This window comes from Crinia signifera, chromosome 6, assembly GCF_055691185.1.
Source record: "Crinia signifera chromosome 6, ASM5569118v1, whole genome shotgun sequence".
In the NCBI taxonomy this organism is placed as follows: Eukaryota; Metazoa; Chordata; class Amphibia; order Anura; family Myobatrachidae; genus Crinia; species Crinia signifera.
Window position 1 is genome coordinate 292,873,336 of NC_139222.1, and position 18,560 is coordinate 292,891,895.

At 46.2% G+C, this 18,560-nt stretch overlaps 1 protein-coding gene across 6 annotated transcripts in view; it reads left to right on the top strand.

The window, feature by feature from the left end:
* LOC146009505 (uncharacterized) overlaps positions 1 to 18,560 on the top strand; it is a 225,369-nt gene that overhangs the window by 58,854 nt on the left and 147,955 nt on the right. For 2 of the 6 annotated variants that reach the window (XM_083149941.1, XM_083149944.1), the window contains exons 4-5: positions 6,035 to 6,314; positions 7,250 to 8,031. The exons of 2 other annotated variants lie outside the window; for them this stretch is intronic. In XM_083149941.1, the coding sequence (XP_083006067.1) occupies positions 6,035 to 6,291 (257 nt within the window). In that variant the 3' untranslated portion in view covers positions 6,292 to 6,314; positions 7,250 to 8,031. Of the gene's footprint in view, positions 1 to 6,034; positions 6,315 to 7,249; positions 8,032 to 18,560 lie in introns of those variants that run through there. 2 more of the 6 variants (XR_014444678.1, XM_083149943.1) reach the window with 2 other exon arrangements.

Below are 18,560 nucleotides of genomic sequence, written 5' to 3' on the forward strand. Positions count from 1 at the left end.
TCAGGTTTTTACATAGAGCTTATATATCTCCTGCACAGAGAAAACATTGGGTTCAGGAAGAAACAGGTACATGCCAGAAGTGCCATTATCACTCCGCCTCATTTCAACATTGTATATGGGACTGCAGCAAAATAAAACGCTTCTGGAACAAAATTGGGTCCTTCATTTACAACATCTTAGGAACCCGTCTCCCACCTGAAATTGTTTCCTATGTATTTCTTCACTTTGGTACCCTGAATCTTCAAAACAGTGCTCATACCATAATCCCACTATTGGTTAAAATTCTCACAGTTGCAAAAAAACTTATCTTAATACATTGGACTTCCAGACTACCCCCTTCTCTCAGTGAACTCACTCAGAAACTCCTACATCTTTTATTGTTGGAACGGCGTTCCACCTTGGAAATGCACTCCGACGCCTCGTCACTACAGTTCTACAACATTTGGAAACCATTCATCGCATACCTACCAGATGCCTCACGCAAAGACATCCTGAAACCATTCCTTAACGCTTCTTGGTATCCAAAGAATACCTAGATACCCAAATTCCCTTACTAAGCAACAAAATTTACCTCACTCTAATACACCTGCTAGCACCTTAGGCATGACTTGTGGAGACAAAGCGAGTGAATATAGTGTTTTAGTACAATTTAGATATTTCCAAACTGCATTCTTATGTACTTCCAAGGATCCGGTCCTGCCTAAAATGTTCCTCTTTGCCCAAAATTGCCTGTAAAGAAATATTGCAACTTCCAGCGTATCTTGATATAGCCGTACACCTCTCTTTCCTTAATTCAATATAACTACTCCAACTCATTAAGCTCTACTCTCATCCTCCCCTCCCACTCGTACTGTAGTCCTGCCTAACCTCTCCCTAAACCTCTATCCGCTCAACCCAGTTCACCTTCCTCCCTTACTTACCTCCCCCCCCCCCCCCTCTATCCTGCCCCTTTTTCTTTTTTATATTCTAACACCTTACATTGTCAATCTAAGGCAATTACTTTACCCTCCCATCACCTACTTTTTACTCCCCTTAACATTCTAAGTGCATCTTAGTATTTCCTCGCTTCACTTTCAGGTCAAGCAGGCCTTCTATAATACATAAGTTTATATTGTGTTTAAACTTGAACTCCTTTGGAACAAAATCATTTATAACAGAAATGCACGTTAGAATGCAGAAGCCTACTTGTAACGTTAACATAGGACTACTAGGTGCATAACACCTTAGTGAGAAGCCTTTCTAATGTCAGTTTATAATCTCACTTGCCAAATGTTTCTTGATTTGTATTGTTTTGTATGAAGAAAAGACAATAAAAAGAACTTTAAAAAAAAAAAAAAAAAATATAAAACCAACCCTTAGAAGATACATTCACACTTACCCTACAATAACTATTGATTAAATGACATGGCAAACATGTCTGTGGCTTCAAGCAACGTGACCGGCCATTGACCAACTCCATCTAACATCTAATGTAAACATTACTGGTCTTGTATTGCTCAAATGTAACACACATGAACTTGCCTCTTCTTAACGTGCTCCGTCTCACAAACTTGTGGAGCCACCGCATTAATCTCCGCCGTTATGTCCTCCCAAATCTTCCATCTCCTTGTGTGTGTCAACCTGTCCTGTGGACACTCGATCCAATCCCGTGCGCGGGGTACCAGGATGGCAAGCTCCTGCGCTTCAAATGCCATGTTTCTGCTGCTTGGTTCCTCTGTTGGCCTCTTTCGGCCACGGCCACCTGTCGCTGTACTTGAAGTGCTGGCCAGGCTACTCTGTTGGGAAGCCACCTGCTGTGTTCCCAATGATTCTGCTGAGGCTGAAGATGGGCCAGCTGCCGATTGGCCTGATGTAGATGGCCCATCTGGCTGCTCTTCTCCCACTGGCTGGTCTGGGTTGAGGGGGACATAGCTGGTGTTGGAGTCCATGCGGGCAAACAGGTCCTGGCACACCTGCTCTTCCTCAGATTGTGAGCCAGCCATGTTTGCAACAACATTGCAGTTTTTTCTCACACATTTATATCCTATTTCTGTAACTGGTGTACATCAGCGACACCCTGCGTTCCATACGGCAGCGTAGACCGTGCGGCGCATAGGCCACGCCCCTACCTGCGGAAAATAAAAATACAAAACCTGGCAAACTTAGTAGTCTGATTTAGTAGCTAATTGCAGATTTGTACTCCAATGACCAACTAAAACTGTGGTCAGACATGAAGGGGGACATTTACCAAAATGGATTAGTAGAAAAAAGGTGTATTCGTAGAGAGAAATACACCTTTTTTTTACGAATTTGTATTTTCGGGATTTACAATCCCAAAAATACAACAATTCGTAGTCCTAAAGATGGAACATTCGTATTTGTAGTTACAAATACGAATGCCCTACACCATCGATAGAATACGACAGAAATCACCATTCAAAAGAATGGTGGTTTCTGATTTACTAAGCAGCCGTACTGATAAACTGATAATACGGCTGCTTAGTGGTGTAAAACACCCACGCAAATACGACAGGAAAATAGAACACCATTTTCATGTCGTTTTTGCGTTTTAGCCTGCACGGATCAGTCAGATCCGTGCAGGCTGCAGTGTAAAAATATAGAAAAATTAAATAAATAAAAAAAAAACCGGCGTGGGGTCCCCCCCACAGCCGAAACCAGCACCAGGCTGACAGAGGCTGGAGCCGGTAATTAAAAATCAGGGAACCCGACAAATAGGGGTTCCCTGATTTTTAACAACCAGCCCCAGGCTTCTGCTCTGGGGCTGGTTCCCAAAATACGGGGGACAAAATGACTAGGGGTCCCCCGTATTTTAAGAACCAGCCCCAGGTAAAACCAGCCAGCAGGGTAATGCCACAGCCGGGGGGAGACTTTTTATGCAAGTCCCCCCGGCCAAAGCATTAACCCTACCGACCAGTCAGCCTGGCCAGGGGCCCTGGGGGAGTGGGGACCCCCCCAATAAAGGGGTCCCCCCCCTCCAGGACTTACCTGACCAGGCTGAAGCCTGGTGCTGTCCTCGATGCCCCTGGGCGGTGGGAATCGAGCTGATAGCGGTGTAAAAAATAGAACAAACTATTGTTTTTTACTGTGGCACTACAAGTGCCAGCAAGTCTCCCCAGCAAGCTGGGACTTGGAGAACCACAAGTCCCAGCCTGCTGGGCATTAAAGGGCCCGCTGGGTCTTGTAGTGCCACAGTAAAAAAAATAGTTAAATAAAACACACTGACACCCATTTTAAATAAAAGTTTAATACACACATTACATACATACTGATACTTACCTTTCTTGATCCCGTAGGTAGCCCTGGTCCTGATGTCCTGTGTCGTCCTCCAGGTCCATGTCGGCTGTCTGCGTCGTCCTCCAGGTCCATGTCGACGGTCCGTGTCGTCCTCCAGGTCCATGGCGGTGTCCGGGTCCGAAGAAATCCATGTTGGAGCTGTGGAAGGAAATCCTACTCACCTGGTCCTGCGCTGAAGAAGTCTTCTCTTGGTCCGCCGTAATCCAGGTAATGTTGAAGCTGTCGCCGGTCCCCGCTGTCTCCGCTGTCTCTGCATCGCGCTGAGGAGAGATGCTGAGATGTTTCATATTCGGCGCCTCTCCTCAGACTGAATTCTATTGGCCGCCTAGCAGGCCAATCAGGAGCCGACTTTCTCGGCTCCTGATTGGCCTGCTAGGTGGCCAATAGAATTCAGTCTGAGGAGAGGCGCCGAATATGAAACATCTCAGCATCTCTCCTCAGCGCGATGCAGAGACAGCGGAGACAGCGGGGACCGGCGACAGCTTCAACATTACCTGGATTACGTCGGATCAAGAGAAGACTTCTTCAGTGCATGACCAGGTGAGTAGGATTTCCTTCCACAGCTCCAACATGGATTTCTTCGGACCCGGACACCGCCATGGACCTGGAGGACGACACGGACCGTCGACATGGACCTGGAGGACGACGCAGACAGCCGACATGGACCTGGAGGACGACACAGGACATCAGGACCAGGGCTACCTACGGGATCAAGAAAGGTAAGTATCAGTATGTATGTAATGTGTGTATTAAACTTTTATTTAAAATGGGTGTCAGTGTGTTTTATTTAACTATTTTTTTTACTGTGGCACTACAAGACCCAGCGGGCCCTTTAATGCCCAGCAGGCTGGGACTTGTGGTTCTCCAAGTCCCAGCTTGCTGGGGAGGCTTGCTGGCACTTGTAGTGCCACAGTAAAAAACAATAGTTTGTTCTATTTTTTACACCGCTATCAGCTCGATGCCCACCGCCCAGGGGCATCGAGGACAGCACCAGGCTTCAGCCTGGTCAGGTAAGTCCTGGAGGGGGGGACCCCTTTATTGGGGGGGGTCCCCACTCCCCCAGGGCCCCTGGCCAGGCTGACTGGTCGGTAGGGTTAATGCTTTGGCCGGGGGGACTTGCATAAAAAGTCTCCCCCCGGCTGTGGCATTACCCTGCTGGCTGGTTTTGCCTGGGGCTGGTTCTTAAAATACGGGGGACCCCTAGTCATTTTGTCCCCCGTATTTTGGGAACCAGCCCCAGAGCAGGAGCCTGGGGCTGGTTGTTAAAAATCAGGGAACCCCTATTTGTCGGGTTCCCTGATTTTTAATTACCGGCTCCAGCCTCTGTCAGCCTGGTGCTGGTTTCGGCTGTGGGGGGGACCCCACGCCGGGTTTTTTTTTATTTATTTATTTAATTTTTTTTACACCTTGCAGCCTGCACGGATCTGACTGATCCGTGCAGACTGCCTACAAATAATTCGTATTAGCAGCCGTATATACGGCCGCTAATACGAATTCCTACGACATCGGAGGGTTACAAAGCAGTCGTATATGACTGCTTTGTAACTGATCCTCCGGAACACGACTTTGCATACGACTTAAACAGTCGTATGCAGTCGTAGGGAAAATACCAATACGAAAAACTAGGTTTTTTATATTGGTAAATTTCCCCCGAAATGTATATGTGAATGTACATTTGTACTGTGCACTTGTTTGGTATGTAGTACAAATGACACTAACCATTCCATATGTAAATCCAGTCCACAACTCAGGCAATAGTAATCAGTGCTTGCATCCAAATCACATGGGAAAGATGTCCAAATACTGGCTTGATGCTAGCTACATTGCATTCCTTATCTCTAGTGTGGGCCAGTAGAAGGTAAGTAGTGTATACATGGCACCATGGCCTAATATTGGGAAAAGGTCTGGCACTATTTGCTATGTTTCTGCTGTATAGCTTTCACTATAATAAAGCTGTTTAGTACCTTGTAGAGTTAGGTGTAACTGGCCAGTGATGCAGACTATTTCACCTGTTGTTTTCACCCATATTTGGTGAATGTAATAGATTATATATAATGGGTTGCAAACTTCTTTCACCCTGTCTGTTTAGGAGATACTAAGTAATGGCATGGTCTGCTCAACTATGCAAAGGTACAGCAAGTGTTGCGATGCAATGGGTTAGCCGTCTGTTGTGGCGCATACACGCTGTTAATGACAAAATGAACAATAAAGTTAATACCAAATATCACACTGAACAACCAATTACAGGACATGATTGCTTGAATTGTGCCATTGCTAAGATGGCGGCCTATGGGAGAGCAGCACCCTTCTCTGCCGCGGAGCTGAGGGCACTGGTCTCCGTTATGGATACCAGGCTGGGGCGTGCGGGGCCCTTTATTACAAACCGCCAGAAGCGCCAGGCGTATGCCGCTGCCCGCATGCGCATATTCGCGCGCACCCAGGTGCGCAGGACCATCGCCCAGCTGGAGCAGCGATGGTCTGATCTGAGGCGCCGGGAGCCAGAAAAGCTGTAAGTGTTTACACATTAAATGGCCAATTGTACATTAATGCTTCCATGACCTTTTTTTTGGCAATAAGGTAACCTGGTTGATCATGAGTTAAACATGGCATACACTATTTGTGTGGTACTTCATGTTTGACATGCTGTAATGTGGGTGTAATATGTCATTTTTTGGGATGCATGATAAATGAACAAATCATGTGCCTTATTTAACACTCTGCATTTTGTTTTTCCTTACAGCACGTGACCGTGCAAGACGGGCCCGTGAGCAGGGCCAGGGGGAGGAGGCCCCTGAAGAAGTGGCGGAGGAGGAGGCCAAAGAAGAAGTGGCGGAGGAGGAGGCCACTGAAGTAGTGGCGGAGGAGGAGGCCACAGAAGTAGTGGCGGAGGAGGAGGCCACTGAAGTAGTGGCGGAGGAGGAGGCCGCGCAAGAAGTGGCCGAGGAGGAGGTGGCCTCAGAGGGATTGGAGGAGGTGGAGGCATGTGGAGGCATGTGAGGTGGTGGAGGAAGAAGTAATTGGTAGGTAAACATAAGGCATCATTAATAATTGGTGGTAGTACTATTTGTTTGGTACCACTGGTGAATCTTGTGTGTTTTACTCTACTATTAATTAATAAACAAAAGTGGGTTACAACAGACACACTTAGGGGTTATAGGCCCAAGCAAAAAACGTGGAATCTGGAGGCTCACGTAGGTGATGAGTGTTTATTTATGGAGGGCCTTTCTATACTAGCAGAAATAAAACATCAATGGAGTACGGTCAGGCGTGATTTATAATGGAGTCCCAAGTGGGCAGTTCCCCTGGGCCCCCCTCTAGCCAGTTGGCCCGTGTTGTTGCCATGTATTTTGCAAAACTATTTTGTAGGATGCATTGACTTTAGAAATTGTTTGGTGTAAGGAAGCGGATTAGTGCAGCAGTTTCACCTATCTGTCAATGTGACAATAATTCCGGAAGTAAGGGGTAGAGGGACTAGGCTAGCCTTTAAATGTGGTATCCATCCATCCATCCATCCATCCATGTATCTATCCATCCATCTATGTATCCATCCATCCATCTATGTATCCATCCATCCATCTATGTATCATCCATCCATCCATGTATCCATCTATGTATCCATCCATCCATCTATGTATCCATCTATGTATCTATCTATCATGCAGTTTAGCTATTAAGCAGTGACATGCAGGTATATATGTATGGCAAAATGTGGCATGTTGTATTGGATGTAGCTTTCTAGTAGATTGGTGATTGTTAAGGCAGGAGATTTTTATCAGTCACATATTCAGTAGTGTAAGCCAGTGTGTGTGTGTGGGCCCATTTTAATTTTTTCCATTACAAACAGTATTGCCTATGTAATTGTTTGTATGTATGATTTATCATGCTGTAGGTACTTAGGATTGACTGTACAAGGTCTACCTGATTAGCATAATTAATGTTGATCCCCCTTTAACAGATGACCAGAGGCAAGAAGGCGAGGGGTTGAGAGGGGCCCTCCTCAGACTGCACCAGCACCTTCTGCTCATGGCAGAAGAGGTCAAGAATGTTTGCGACCTCCTGGTCTGAAGACTTTTTTTGGTACTTGTTTCCTAGCACGGCCACAATCTTGTGGATCGTGTACCTTTAAGTTAAGGTACACGATCCACACGATGGACCCGATTTCCTTTGAAATCAGGTCCATTTTGCCGGCAAAGGTACAATATCGGGGGCATCGCGTCGGTCGGGACCATTAACATTGGTCACGACGCGACCGACGCGATGCCCCCGATTTTTCCATAGGCTTCAATGTTAAAATATTTTTTAACATTGAAATCGTGAGGATCGTGTCGGCAAAGGTACAATATCGGGGGCATTGCGTCGGTCGGGACCATTAACATTCGTCCCGACGCGACCGACGCGATGCCCCCGATTTTGCCATAGGCTTCAATGTTAAAATATTTTTTAACATTGAAATCGTGAGAAAATGTGAAAAATGTGAAATGGGCCAATATGACCCATTTCACATTATAGATGTCCCCGTCGTCACCCCACGATAGACGCCAACCCGAAGCGTGGCGAGCGCAGCGAGCCCGCGAGGGGCGGCGGTGCGCGTCCTCCGACCTTTTCATTCCCCTACTATCCACGTCGGCGTGGAGTTGAGAATAGAATAGTGTAATAGCGTATAACTTCACAGGTATAAGCGTCCCCTCGCGGGGCTCGCTGCGCTCGCCACGCTTCGGGCTCGGTGGCTCGCTGCGCTCGCCACACTATTCTATCTCAACTCCACGCCGACGTGGATAGTAGGGGAATGAAAAGGTCGGAGGACGCGCACGCTTCGGGTTGGCGTCTATCGTGGGGTGGGGTTTACGTAGTTAAATTTGGGGGTGTAGGGAATATTTTACATTGAATTCAATGTAAAATCGGGTCCCAGGGACCCGATTTACATTTCATTCAATCAAAAAATCGGGTCGGTCGCGTCGATCGCATCGCATGCGACCAAATCGCATGCGATGCAATCGACGCGATTTTTCCGACACGACCACCCCGATGTAAATCGGTGTGGCCGTGCTAGGAAACAAGTACCCTTTTTTTTTTTACTTTTGTAAGATGTTAATAAATTTTTCCAGTTAAAGTTAGAAGTGGTCTGTGTGTTATTGTATAATTTTACAGTATAAGTATAAATATAAGTATATAAGTATAAATAGTGGTGTTTATTTATGTAAGGTGCAAAAGGTATATACAGTATATATAGATGGGTTTAGTGCATAAAAGTGGCTGCAAGTGAAGGTTATTGTAAAGATGTACATAGTGTGTTGATTTGTTTGTGTGTGTTTGCAGGTGAAGAATAATTGATGATGTAATATGCATACAAAAAATGTGGTGAACTTAGCATGATGAAAGGGTTAATGTAAAGTGGTAGTAAAGTGTTTAATTATCAATTAGATAAATAATAGATGACCATTAAAAACAATCCCTTTTGAATGAGGTTGCCTAATTGCATAAGTGGGTCATGTTACAGATTTGGGTGTTCTGATAAGAGTGGTGATTTGTGAGTAAATACACCGCATCGGTGCGTACGGCCAGGTTCCCGTCCGTTCTAACGCGGTAAGAAAGTGCTTACGCTGTAAGACCACCGCACACGCAAGGTTTGTATGTCGTCCGTACACACGCCCTCTTCTTAAAGAGTGAGTCCGTCCGAATGCGGAGGCTCGGGGGGCGTTTCTACGGACGATGTCCACACGGCACGCTACGTAAGAATTCGGGAAAGTACGCACCGATCAGAATAAGGGCCTATGTGAGCTTATGTGCTCACTTAACTTCCACTATCACCTCTATGCTGATAATACTCAAATCTACCGCTCCTTTCCTGATCTCTATCCTCACTCATTTCTCCAACTGTCTCTCTGCTGTCTACTCTTGGATGACCCAGCGCTTTTTTAGACTTAAAATGTTTTAGACTAAGCTGACCTCTTCCCACCTTCCTGCATAAAACCCGACCATCTCTCATCCTAACCTGTTTATGCCCACTTCTTCCCCTTCTGTGTTACCCCTGTCTGTCTGCCCCTCCCCTTCTGTGTCACCCCTGTCTGGCTGCCCCTCCCTTTCTGTGTCACCCCTGTCTGCCCCTCCCCTTCTGTGTCACCCCTGTCTGTCTGCCCCTCCCTTTCTGTGTCACCCCTGTCTGCCCCTCCCCTTCTGTATCACCCCAGTCTGTCTAACCCTCCCCATTAGAATGTAAGCTCTCACGAGCAGGGCCCTCTCTCCTCATGTGCGTCTCTTAGAATATATAAACCTCTGCCACCCTGATAATTGCTTCAGTGTCCTGTCCCCTGGTGCAACTATCCATATTATCCATGTACAATACTTGTCCTATACTGTCTTGTACTGTAATCCGTGTTTTTGCTTATAACTATGCTCTATAAAGCGCTGCGTAATATGTGAGCACTATATAAGAAACTGTTAATAAATAAATATGACGGATTCCACTGATCTGTGCGATGCTTTAGCCTCATCTGCATTTGACTGCCAGGAAAGCTCACTTCACCGTTGGAAATAGGAATCTGGAGAACATGGCAGCTTTGTAAATTTGCTGTATTCTCCATCCGTAGTTTTGGCCAATCCTCATCATACCCGTTTGTACCTTCCTAGTAAATGTACCCCAATGTCTTATATACATACAAAGGAAAATATTTAAGAATAAAACAAATATAATATGTAATATATAATGTTTTATTCTTAAATATGTATTTCTTCTTCCTACTTCATGGCAGCCCACAATGGGCTCATCCCTATCTCCCTCATCTATTAGACAGGTAGTCTTTCCCTGGGACATGCCCCTCTCCTTCCTCCTCTATATGAGTCAGTTCCTCCCCCTTGCCATTAGTCTTTTTCCTGTCTCCTAGGTACAGGTAGTGCAGGTTTTGTTATTTTTCACTCACCGGTAGGCGTTATGCTGCCGGTTCTGGGCAGCATGGGATGGAGGAGCCATATCCCTGAGTAAGTCCTGGCCGGTGGCATGGACTCCAGCATGGTCCCCCTGTCTGGTCCGCGATCTCCCTTTCTGTATGCGGCTGGGTGCCGGTGAGCGTCTGGCGAGTAGCATGCTCTCACCGGCGCTTGAGGACAGGATGCATCTTCCGGCGTGTCTGAGCCACGTCCAGCACTGGCAGAGCGGGGCGGGTGCACAGCGGTGACACGACCCGTCCTGACTCCTTCCGGCTAGAGGGGGTGGAAGCGCTGTGCGTTCCACTGCCGGCGTACGTTCCAGCTGGGCGGTAATGGGCACCTGCCCAGGGTCAGAGGTGCCTGTATTCTGCAATACCGGCGGTGTGCAGTAATTTGTGCTTTTACCATGAAGGAAGCCTCTCAGAAGGCAACTGCGTCGCTGCCCAGGTAAGTACTCTGTTAGAGGACTGGTTTTTATTTCTTTTTTTGAGTTAGGGTAAGTTATGTTCTATCTATTGTAGTGTGCCTGCTGTTACCAAGAAGAAGGCAGCTAAGAAGAAACAGTCTCCTAAGACATGTGTGGCTTGTGATAAATCCTTTATTGGTGAAGAATCTATGTGTCAGGATTGTGTTAAGGATTCTGCGGCTGGTGTTGGGACTTCATCTCAGTTAACTGAATTAATGGCTTGGATGAAGAGAAATTTTGTTACTAAAGAGGAGTTTAAGGTCTCAGACAAGGTCCAGGTCTCAGACAAGTTTGGATTATGACTTAGACAGGGGTCTTTGGCATCCAGCGCAGAGTCCGGTGAACTGGTGGAGGAGAAGCACCTGTTTAACTTGGAGCTTGTTGAAATTTTCCTTAAAGATCTGTATAAGACTTTAAATTACAAACAGCCGATTAAGTCTGAGTATGAGTCCCTATTTGAAGATAGGTCTAAGAAAGGGAGGTGCTTTCCCGTGCACAAAGTCGTGAAAGAGATCCTAACTAAGGAGTGGGCCAATACATATAAACGCATTGGCTCAGTAAAAAGGGTTGAACGCATGTACCCTATTGAGGATGCGGAATTCCTTAATTGGTGGTCTTATATCAATATAAGATTGATGCGGCGGTATCTGAAGTCACCACTAGGACAACCATTACATTAGAGGACGGTACGTCACTTGGATGGAAAATGCATTAAAAAGGTTGCATATATCCAGCTCTGTATCTTTAAAATCAGGCGTAGCCATAGCCTCTTCGGCCAGAGCACTTAGGATCTGGTGCTCCTCTTCACAGGATGACTTACAAGAGAAAGTGACCAGAGAGCAGATCAGCAAAAGCCTGGTGCAAGTACAACTGGCAGTAGATTATATGTGCGAGGCATCGCTAGACGTGCTGGATTATTCAGCAAAGTCTTTGATGTCAGGAGTAGTGGCGAGGAGGGCCCTGTGGCTTAAGTCCTGGGCAGCAGACTCTTAAACTAAGAACAAACTTGCTACCCTTCCGTTTGAGGGAGAATTCCTGTTTGGGAGTAAGTTGGACCAGATGATACAAAGGATGTCTGGGGCAAGTCTGTTAGATTGCCACAAGACAAGAGGGGAAGATCATCCCAGGCAAAGCTTTAGACAAACCAGATCCTATAGGCCTGGTAGGCCATTTCGGGATAGATATGTGTCTGGGACCTCCAGAACATTTTTTCGACAATTAATTAAGATAGGTACTCAGAAGCAGTGACAAGCCATATCCCGTGGAAAAGGTCCCGGTGGCTGGAAGGTTACTGAAGTTTGCTCAAAGTTGGAGGCAGACTGTCCTGGACAATTGGGTGTTGGAGGTGGTCTCCAATGGGGCTGAAATGACTACCTCATCTCTATAGATATCGACTAGAATTCTTTTCAAAACCCAGACGGGAAAGATTTTTAATTTCAAAGCTCCCCAGCCCAGGGGCAGAAAGGGAAGCTCTAAAGTCAAGCATAAAAGACCTAGTAGACTCAGAAGCGGTCGAAGTAGTCCCAGAAGCAGAAAGAGGTCTAGGCTTCTACTCACGTCTATTTGTCATAAGAAAAAGTTCTCGAGGGTACTTATATGTTAGTTGGGCACCCACTATAGTTAGTACGCTCATACCTCCACTATCCATGTCAGCATGGAGTTGATTTTATATAGTGTGGGGAGCCCCGTGAGGGGACGCGTAAAACTAAGTAAATAGCTTATTGGGCGCCCAACTAACATACAAGTACCTTCTGGAGGACTTAGGACTATCTTAGATTTAAGAAATCTGAACGACACAATTTAGAAACGAAAGTTTCATATGGAAATGGCCAGGTCCATTCTAATGGGGCTGAAATGACTACCTCATCTCTATAGATCTCCTTTGATGTCCCTATTTGTGTGCAAGACAGAAAATATCGAAGATTCTGCGTGGGAAGAAGCCATTTTCAATTTACTTGCCTTCCATTTGGCCTCACATCCTCACCAAGGGTGTTTACAAAGGTGCTCGTGGTTCTCATCGAATGTCTCAGAAAGAAAACACTTGCGGTGTGGGCCTACAGTATCTGGACGATTTGTTGTCAAGCCAGGGCGTTTGGTCACCACTTGGATCCAAACTGTCATCAAATCACAGGGAGCTAAGAGCAGTTCGTATGGTATTAGAAGCCTTCAGCACAGACATTGCAGGGTCTCATCTTCGAGTGTTTTCAGACAACGCAACCACAGTCTCGTATATCAACAGACAAGGAGGGACAAGAAGCCGTCTGTTGTTGGAGGAGATCCAAGACATCATGCTTTGGGCCGAGAGGTGTCTATTGTCAATCTCAGCACTCCCAGTAGGAGTAGACAATCAGTTGGCAGACTTCCTGAGCCGAAATTGCATCCTACCCGGGGAGTGGGAACTAGAGGACTCGGTCTTCCAGCAAATAGTGCATTGATTTGGTCAACCACAGATAAACCTCATGGTAACGGCGAAGACAACTCAGTTCTTCTCCAGAGTTCCAGCACACAGGTCTTACGGGGTAGACCCTCTGTCCCAGGAGTGGAAGTTTTCTCTGGTTTACATTTTTCCACCATTTCCGCTCATTCACAAAGTTCTGTGGAAGATCAGGTCAGAACAAGTACATGCGATAGTCATTCTCCCGTATAGGCCCAGGGGAGCTTGGTGGTCTATGGTGGAAAGCATGGCTGTGGCAGAACCATGGTTTCTCCCAGTGTTTACCAAACTGTTGAGGCAAGGTCCGGTTTGGTGTCAAGATCCGAAACAGCTACATTTAGTGGCCTGGAAATTGAGAGGAAACAATTGAAGAATAAAGGTCTGTTTTCGGTAGTGGTCAACATCCTTCTACATGCAAGGAAGAAGGTCTCTTCAGACATTTATTATATAGTTTGAAAGATCTTCGCTGAGTGGTCAAAAGACAAATTTGAGTTTCCTAATGCGAATATTTCACATATTCTACAGTTCCTTTGTGAAGGATTCAACAAAGGTCTGGCAGTAGCAATGTTGAAGGTACACATTTTAGCATTGAGTGCTTTGTTGGATAAGAAGCTGGCAGAACACAATCTAATAAAAAGATTCTGTCAGGCAATAAAACGAATCCGGCCAAGAGTTAGGTCGGTGATCCCTCAATGGGATCTTAATTTAGTTCTGATTGGTCTAATATTGGCTCCGTTTGAGCCATTGGATAGGACCAAGTTGAGATTCCTAACATGGAAAATTATTTTTCTGGTCACCATCACTTCGGCCAGACGAGTGGGTGAGTTACATGCATTATTATTCCAGGAACCTTATTTGAAGTTCTTTTCGGACAAAGTAGTCCTTAGAACCACACCATAATTTCTACCTAAAGTGGTTTCTTCATTCCACATCAATCAAGAAATCATCTTAACATGTTTTTTCCCTAAACCGACAAATGCGAGAGAGAGAGAGAATCTCCATACCTTGGATGTGGTTAGGGCAATTAAGATTTATTTGGATAGGACTGCCAGTTTCAGGAAAACTGAGTCCTTGTTTGTTATTAAACAAGGGGCAAAGAAAGGATTTGCTCCATCCAAACAAACCATCTCAAGATGGTTTAAAGTAGTAATCAGCTTTACGTACAAGAAAGTGGGTCGTCAAGTTCCGGAAGGAATAAAGGCACACTCGGCTAGAGCGATGTAAATTTCCTGGGCAAGAGAAGCTAATGTTTTGATCAAGGACATACTGTATGCCAAGCAGCAACATGGTCGTCTGTGCACACTTTCGCTAAGCACTATGCTTTAGATGTGTCGGAGGAACAGTTTGGAGGCAGAGTCCTGCGGCAGGCATTGATTTATGGTGTTGTAAGCCCTCCCTCCTGCTTTGGTATACCCCCCCCCCCCCCCCCCCCCCCCGTTTGTGTTTTTTCCCTGGGATCAGTGGCAGAGGCATTCAAAGACTAATAGAAAGGGGGAGGAGCTGACTCATAGAGGAGGAGGAGGAGGAGGAAGAGGGGCGTTTCCTAGGGAAAAAATACCTGTCTAATAGATGAGGGAGAGAGGGATGAACCCATTGTGGGCTGCCATGAAGTATTCTGAAGAAAAGGAATTATCGTAAGCAGAATCCGTTGTTTTATGGCGATCCAGTCTTAAGCCAGCTGTTACACTGTGACATCCCAATAAAGGAAAGTGCATTGGTTTAGCAGGACCGGTGTCTGGATCATTTATTATAATGCTTGCTACAAGTAGGGTCAATGTGGGATCCTAAAGGAAAGGCCGATGTTGTCCACATCGCCATAGACACCATAACCGTGAAAAACTCACATTGACCTTTTCCATGTCAATCTATTGCTTGTGTCCACCATTTGTCCTAATCCATGCCAACCTTTTCAGGGTGTCAACCTCTGGCCTGCAACCAATATTGGTCGACTAATTGAGTGTGAACATTAATTAGGTTGACTCTGACCCATACCCCCATGGGAAAGTCTTATGTCTTGATGGAACTAAACTTTTACTTATAAATTTGCATAGAAATGTGATGATGAATGAATAAATGCCACCTCCAGGGTTACATTACCATTAGTTGATCTCATGCCTCTTCCCTTATTGCCATGGAAACCTAATAATGGCATTTTTCCTGCACCAGCTCCTATAATAACTAATTACTAAGGAGGGATAAGATCACATCCATGGGGTTGAATAAAGATAATATTTATATATCTCTGAATATTTGGTGATACTTTCTTACTTGTGGCTAGAAGCGATCGGCCTTAAAACACCAAAAAAGCATGGAAATGAGAGCGCCTTCTGACGTTTTCCTGATCCAATTATTCCCTCTGCTCCGGATATCCCCAGGGACACAAACTTGTTTGTTACAGCGCTCCTATCTATTATTAATCTTTAGATAGTTAGCAGAATCATTTGCACTGTTCATTAGCGGGAATCACCTTATGGATTTCTTAACAGCATCCACGACACAGCTAATGAGCCCCAGCAGTGCATGTCAGCGTAGGGAGCTCGTGTAGTATTAAGAGATTCTTAAAATGCGGCTGGGTTCTATATATGCCTAAGTACTGTAGCATCTTCCCCAGATAATCACGTGTCTGCTCCTTCAGCCACAAACACATTTCTATTAGTTCCATAAATGACATAAAAGAATCAGCGCAATAACAGATCCACTGGAGAAAACCCATATTGTTACCTAGTGACTAGTGTCATTAAATGCACAAATGATTAATGCATTCTAGTCACTGAGCCATGTAACTGATTCACACTGTGAGGAATGGCACATTCTAATCACTGAGCCATGTAACTGATTCACACTGTGAGTAATGTACATTCTGATCACTGAGCCATGTAACTGATTCACACTGCGAGTATAGATTAGAAGAAAAAAGATTTGATTCAGCTAGTAGAAAGAATTTCTTTACGGTCAGAACAGTCAAACTCTGGAACTCTCTTCCCAGAGAGGTGGCAGCGGCTGGCTCATTAAATGCGTTCAAGGCAAAGTTGGACAAACATTTACTGGAGAAAAACATCCATGGGTACAAATAAGAAATATAATCTGTCTGTAAAATATCAGAACCTACCAAATCAGCAATGGATATCTATACCAGGTTGAACTAGATGGACGCAAGTCTTTTTTCAGCCTTACCTACTATGTAACTATGTAATGTGAGTAATGGCACATTCTAATCACTGAGCCATGTAACTGATTCACACTGTAAGTAATGTACATTCTGATCACTAAGCCATGTAACTGATTCACACTGTGAGTAATGGCACATTCTAGTCACTGAGCCATGTAACTGATTCACACTGTGAGTAATGTACTTTCGGTACTCTTTACCTAGAACGGCGCCCGCGATCAGAATCGCGGGCGTCGGGGGTAAAAAATCGCGGTCATCGCGGGTAAATCGCGGGTACATCAAAATCGTGTACCCGCGATGACCGCGATTTTCCCATAGGGAACAATGTTAAAAAGCCTAATTGACCGCGATTTTAATGTAAAATGCCTCAATGCCCGCGATTTTCCCATAGGAATCAATGTTAAATGGGCTACAGAGCCCAAATAGACCCAATTAACCCTTAAATGTCACCCCAATTTTTTTACGCCACCCCACGATCCACGCCAACCCGAAGCGTGGCGAGCGCAGCGAGCCCGCGAGGGGCGGCGGTACGCGTCCTCCGACCTTTTCATGCCCTACTATCCACGTCGGCGTGGAGTTGAGAATAGAATAGTGTGGCGAGCGCAGCGAGCCACCGAGCCCGAAGCGTGGCGAGCGCAGCGAGCCCCGCGAGGGGACGCGGATACCTTCACAGGTAAACGCGTCCCTTCGCGGGCTTCACAGGTGTCGGCGTCGCCACGGACACCTGTGAAGTCCGCGAGGGGACGCGTATAACTGTGAAGGTATCCGCGTCCCCTCGCGGGGCTCGCTGCGCTCGCCACGCTTCGGGCTCGGTGGCTCGCTGCGCTCGCCACACTATTCTATTCTCAACTCCACGCCGACGTGGATAGTAGGGCATGAAAAGGTCGGAGGACGCGTACCGCCGCCCCTCGCGGGCTCGCTGCGCTCGCCACGCTTCGGGTTGGCGTGGATCGTGGGGTGGCGTCAAAAAATTGGGGTGACATTTAAGGGTTAATTGAGCCTATTTGGGCTCTGTAGCCCATTTAACATTGATTCCTATGGTAAAATCGCGGGCATTGAGGCATTGAATGCAAAATCGCGGTCAATCTGGCTTTTTAACATTGTTCCCTATGGGAAAATCGCGGTGATCGCGGGCATCGCGTCGCGGCCGTTTATGTACTGCCCGCGATCCCGCGATCACCCCGATGGGCGCCGTTCTAGGTAAAGAGTACCGTACATTCTGATCACTGAGTCATGTAACTGATTCACACTGTGAGTAGTGGCACATTCTGATCACTAAGCCATGTAACTGATTCACACTGTGAGTAATGTACATTCTGATCACTGAGTCATGTAACTGATTCAGACTGTGTGGGGGATAGTAAAAAGCGCTTGTGAACAGCCGGGATGCCGCCTGATGTTATTGCGGCTCTGTCCCGTCCGTTTGGCTGTATGAGCGGCAGGGCGCACTGTCAGAGCCGTCGCTTGATGTTGTTCTGCACACGTGGGTGGCTGTGTGCACTGGAGGAGCACTACAGCCAGCAATACCAGCACTCAGGAGGACTCTCACACTTGCTCCCAAGCTCACCCTGAAACCCTGCCCGGCGGCCGCGGCGAACTTCCGGTTCCACGATCTCCAACTTCCGGCAGTCACGGACGCGCACTGAGCCAGCCGCAACAACATCAAGCGACGGCTCTGACAGTGCGCCCTGCCGCTCATACAGCCAAACGGACAGGACAGAGCCGCAATAACATCAGGCGGCATCCCGGCTGTTCACAATCTGGCACACGGAGTTACCATCATCACACCGGAAGCACGTAAGGGTCATTGTTAGGGAGAGCGACAGTCCATTTACAAATCCTTTTTACATATTCCCCAAAAGGGTGTAAACATTACTACTAATCACTTTTTCATTTTCGGTAACCACTCAAAATTAATCATCTCATTTTTTCAGAATTTTTTCTTTTAGCGCTTTTTACTATCCCCCACACAGTCTGTTATAAAAAAGCTGCTTAAACCACATAGCGCAGTAACCACCCAAATAAAAACCATGATTCAGACTGTGAGCAATGGCGCGTTCTGATCACTGAGTCATGTAGCTGATTCAGACTGCGAGTAATGGCACATTCTGATCACTGAGTCCTGTAACAGATTCAGACTGAGTGATGGGACATTCTAATCACTGAGTCATGCAACTCATTCACACTGTGAGTAACGGCACACTCTGATCACTGAGTCATGTAACTGATTCACACTGTGAGTAATGTACATTGTAATCATTGAGCCCTGTGAC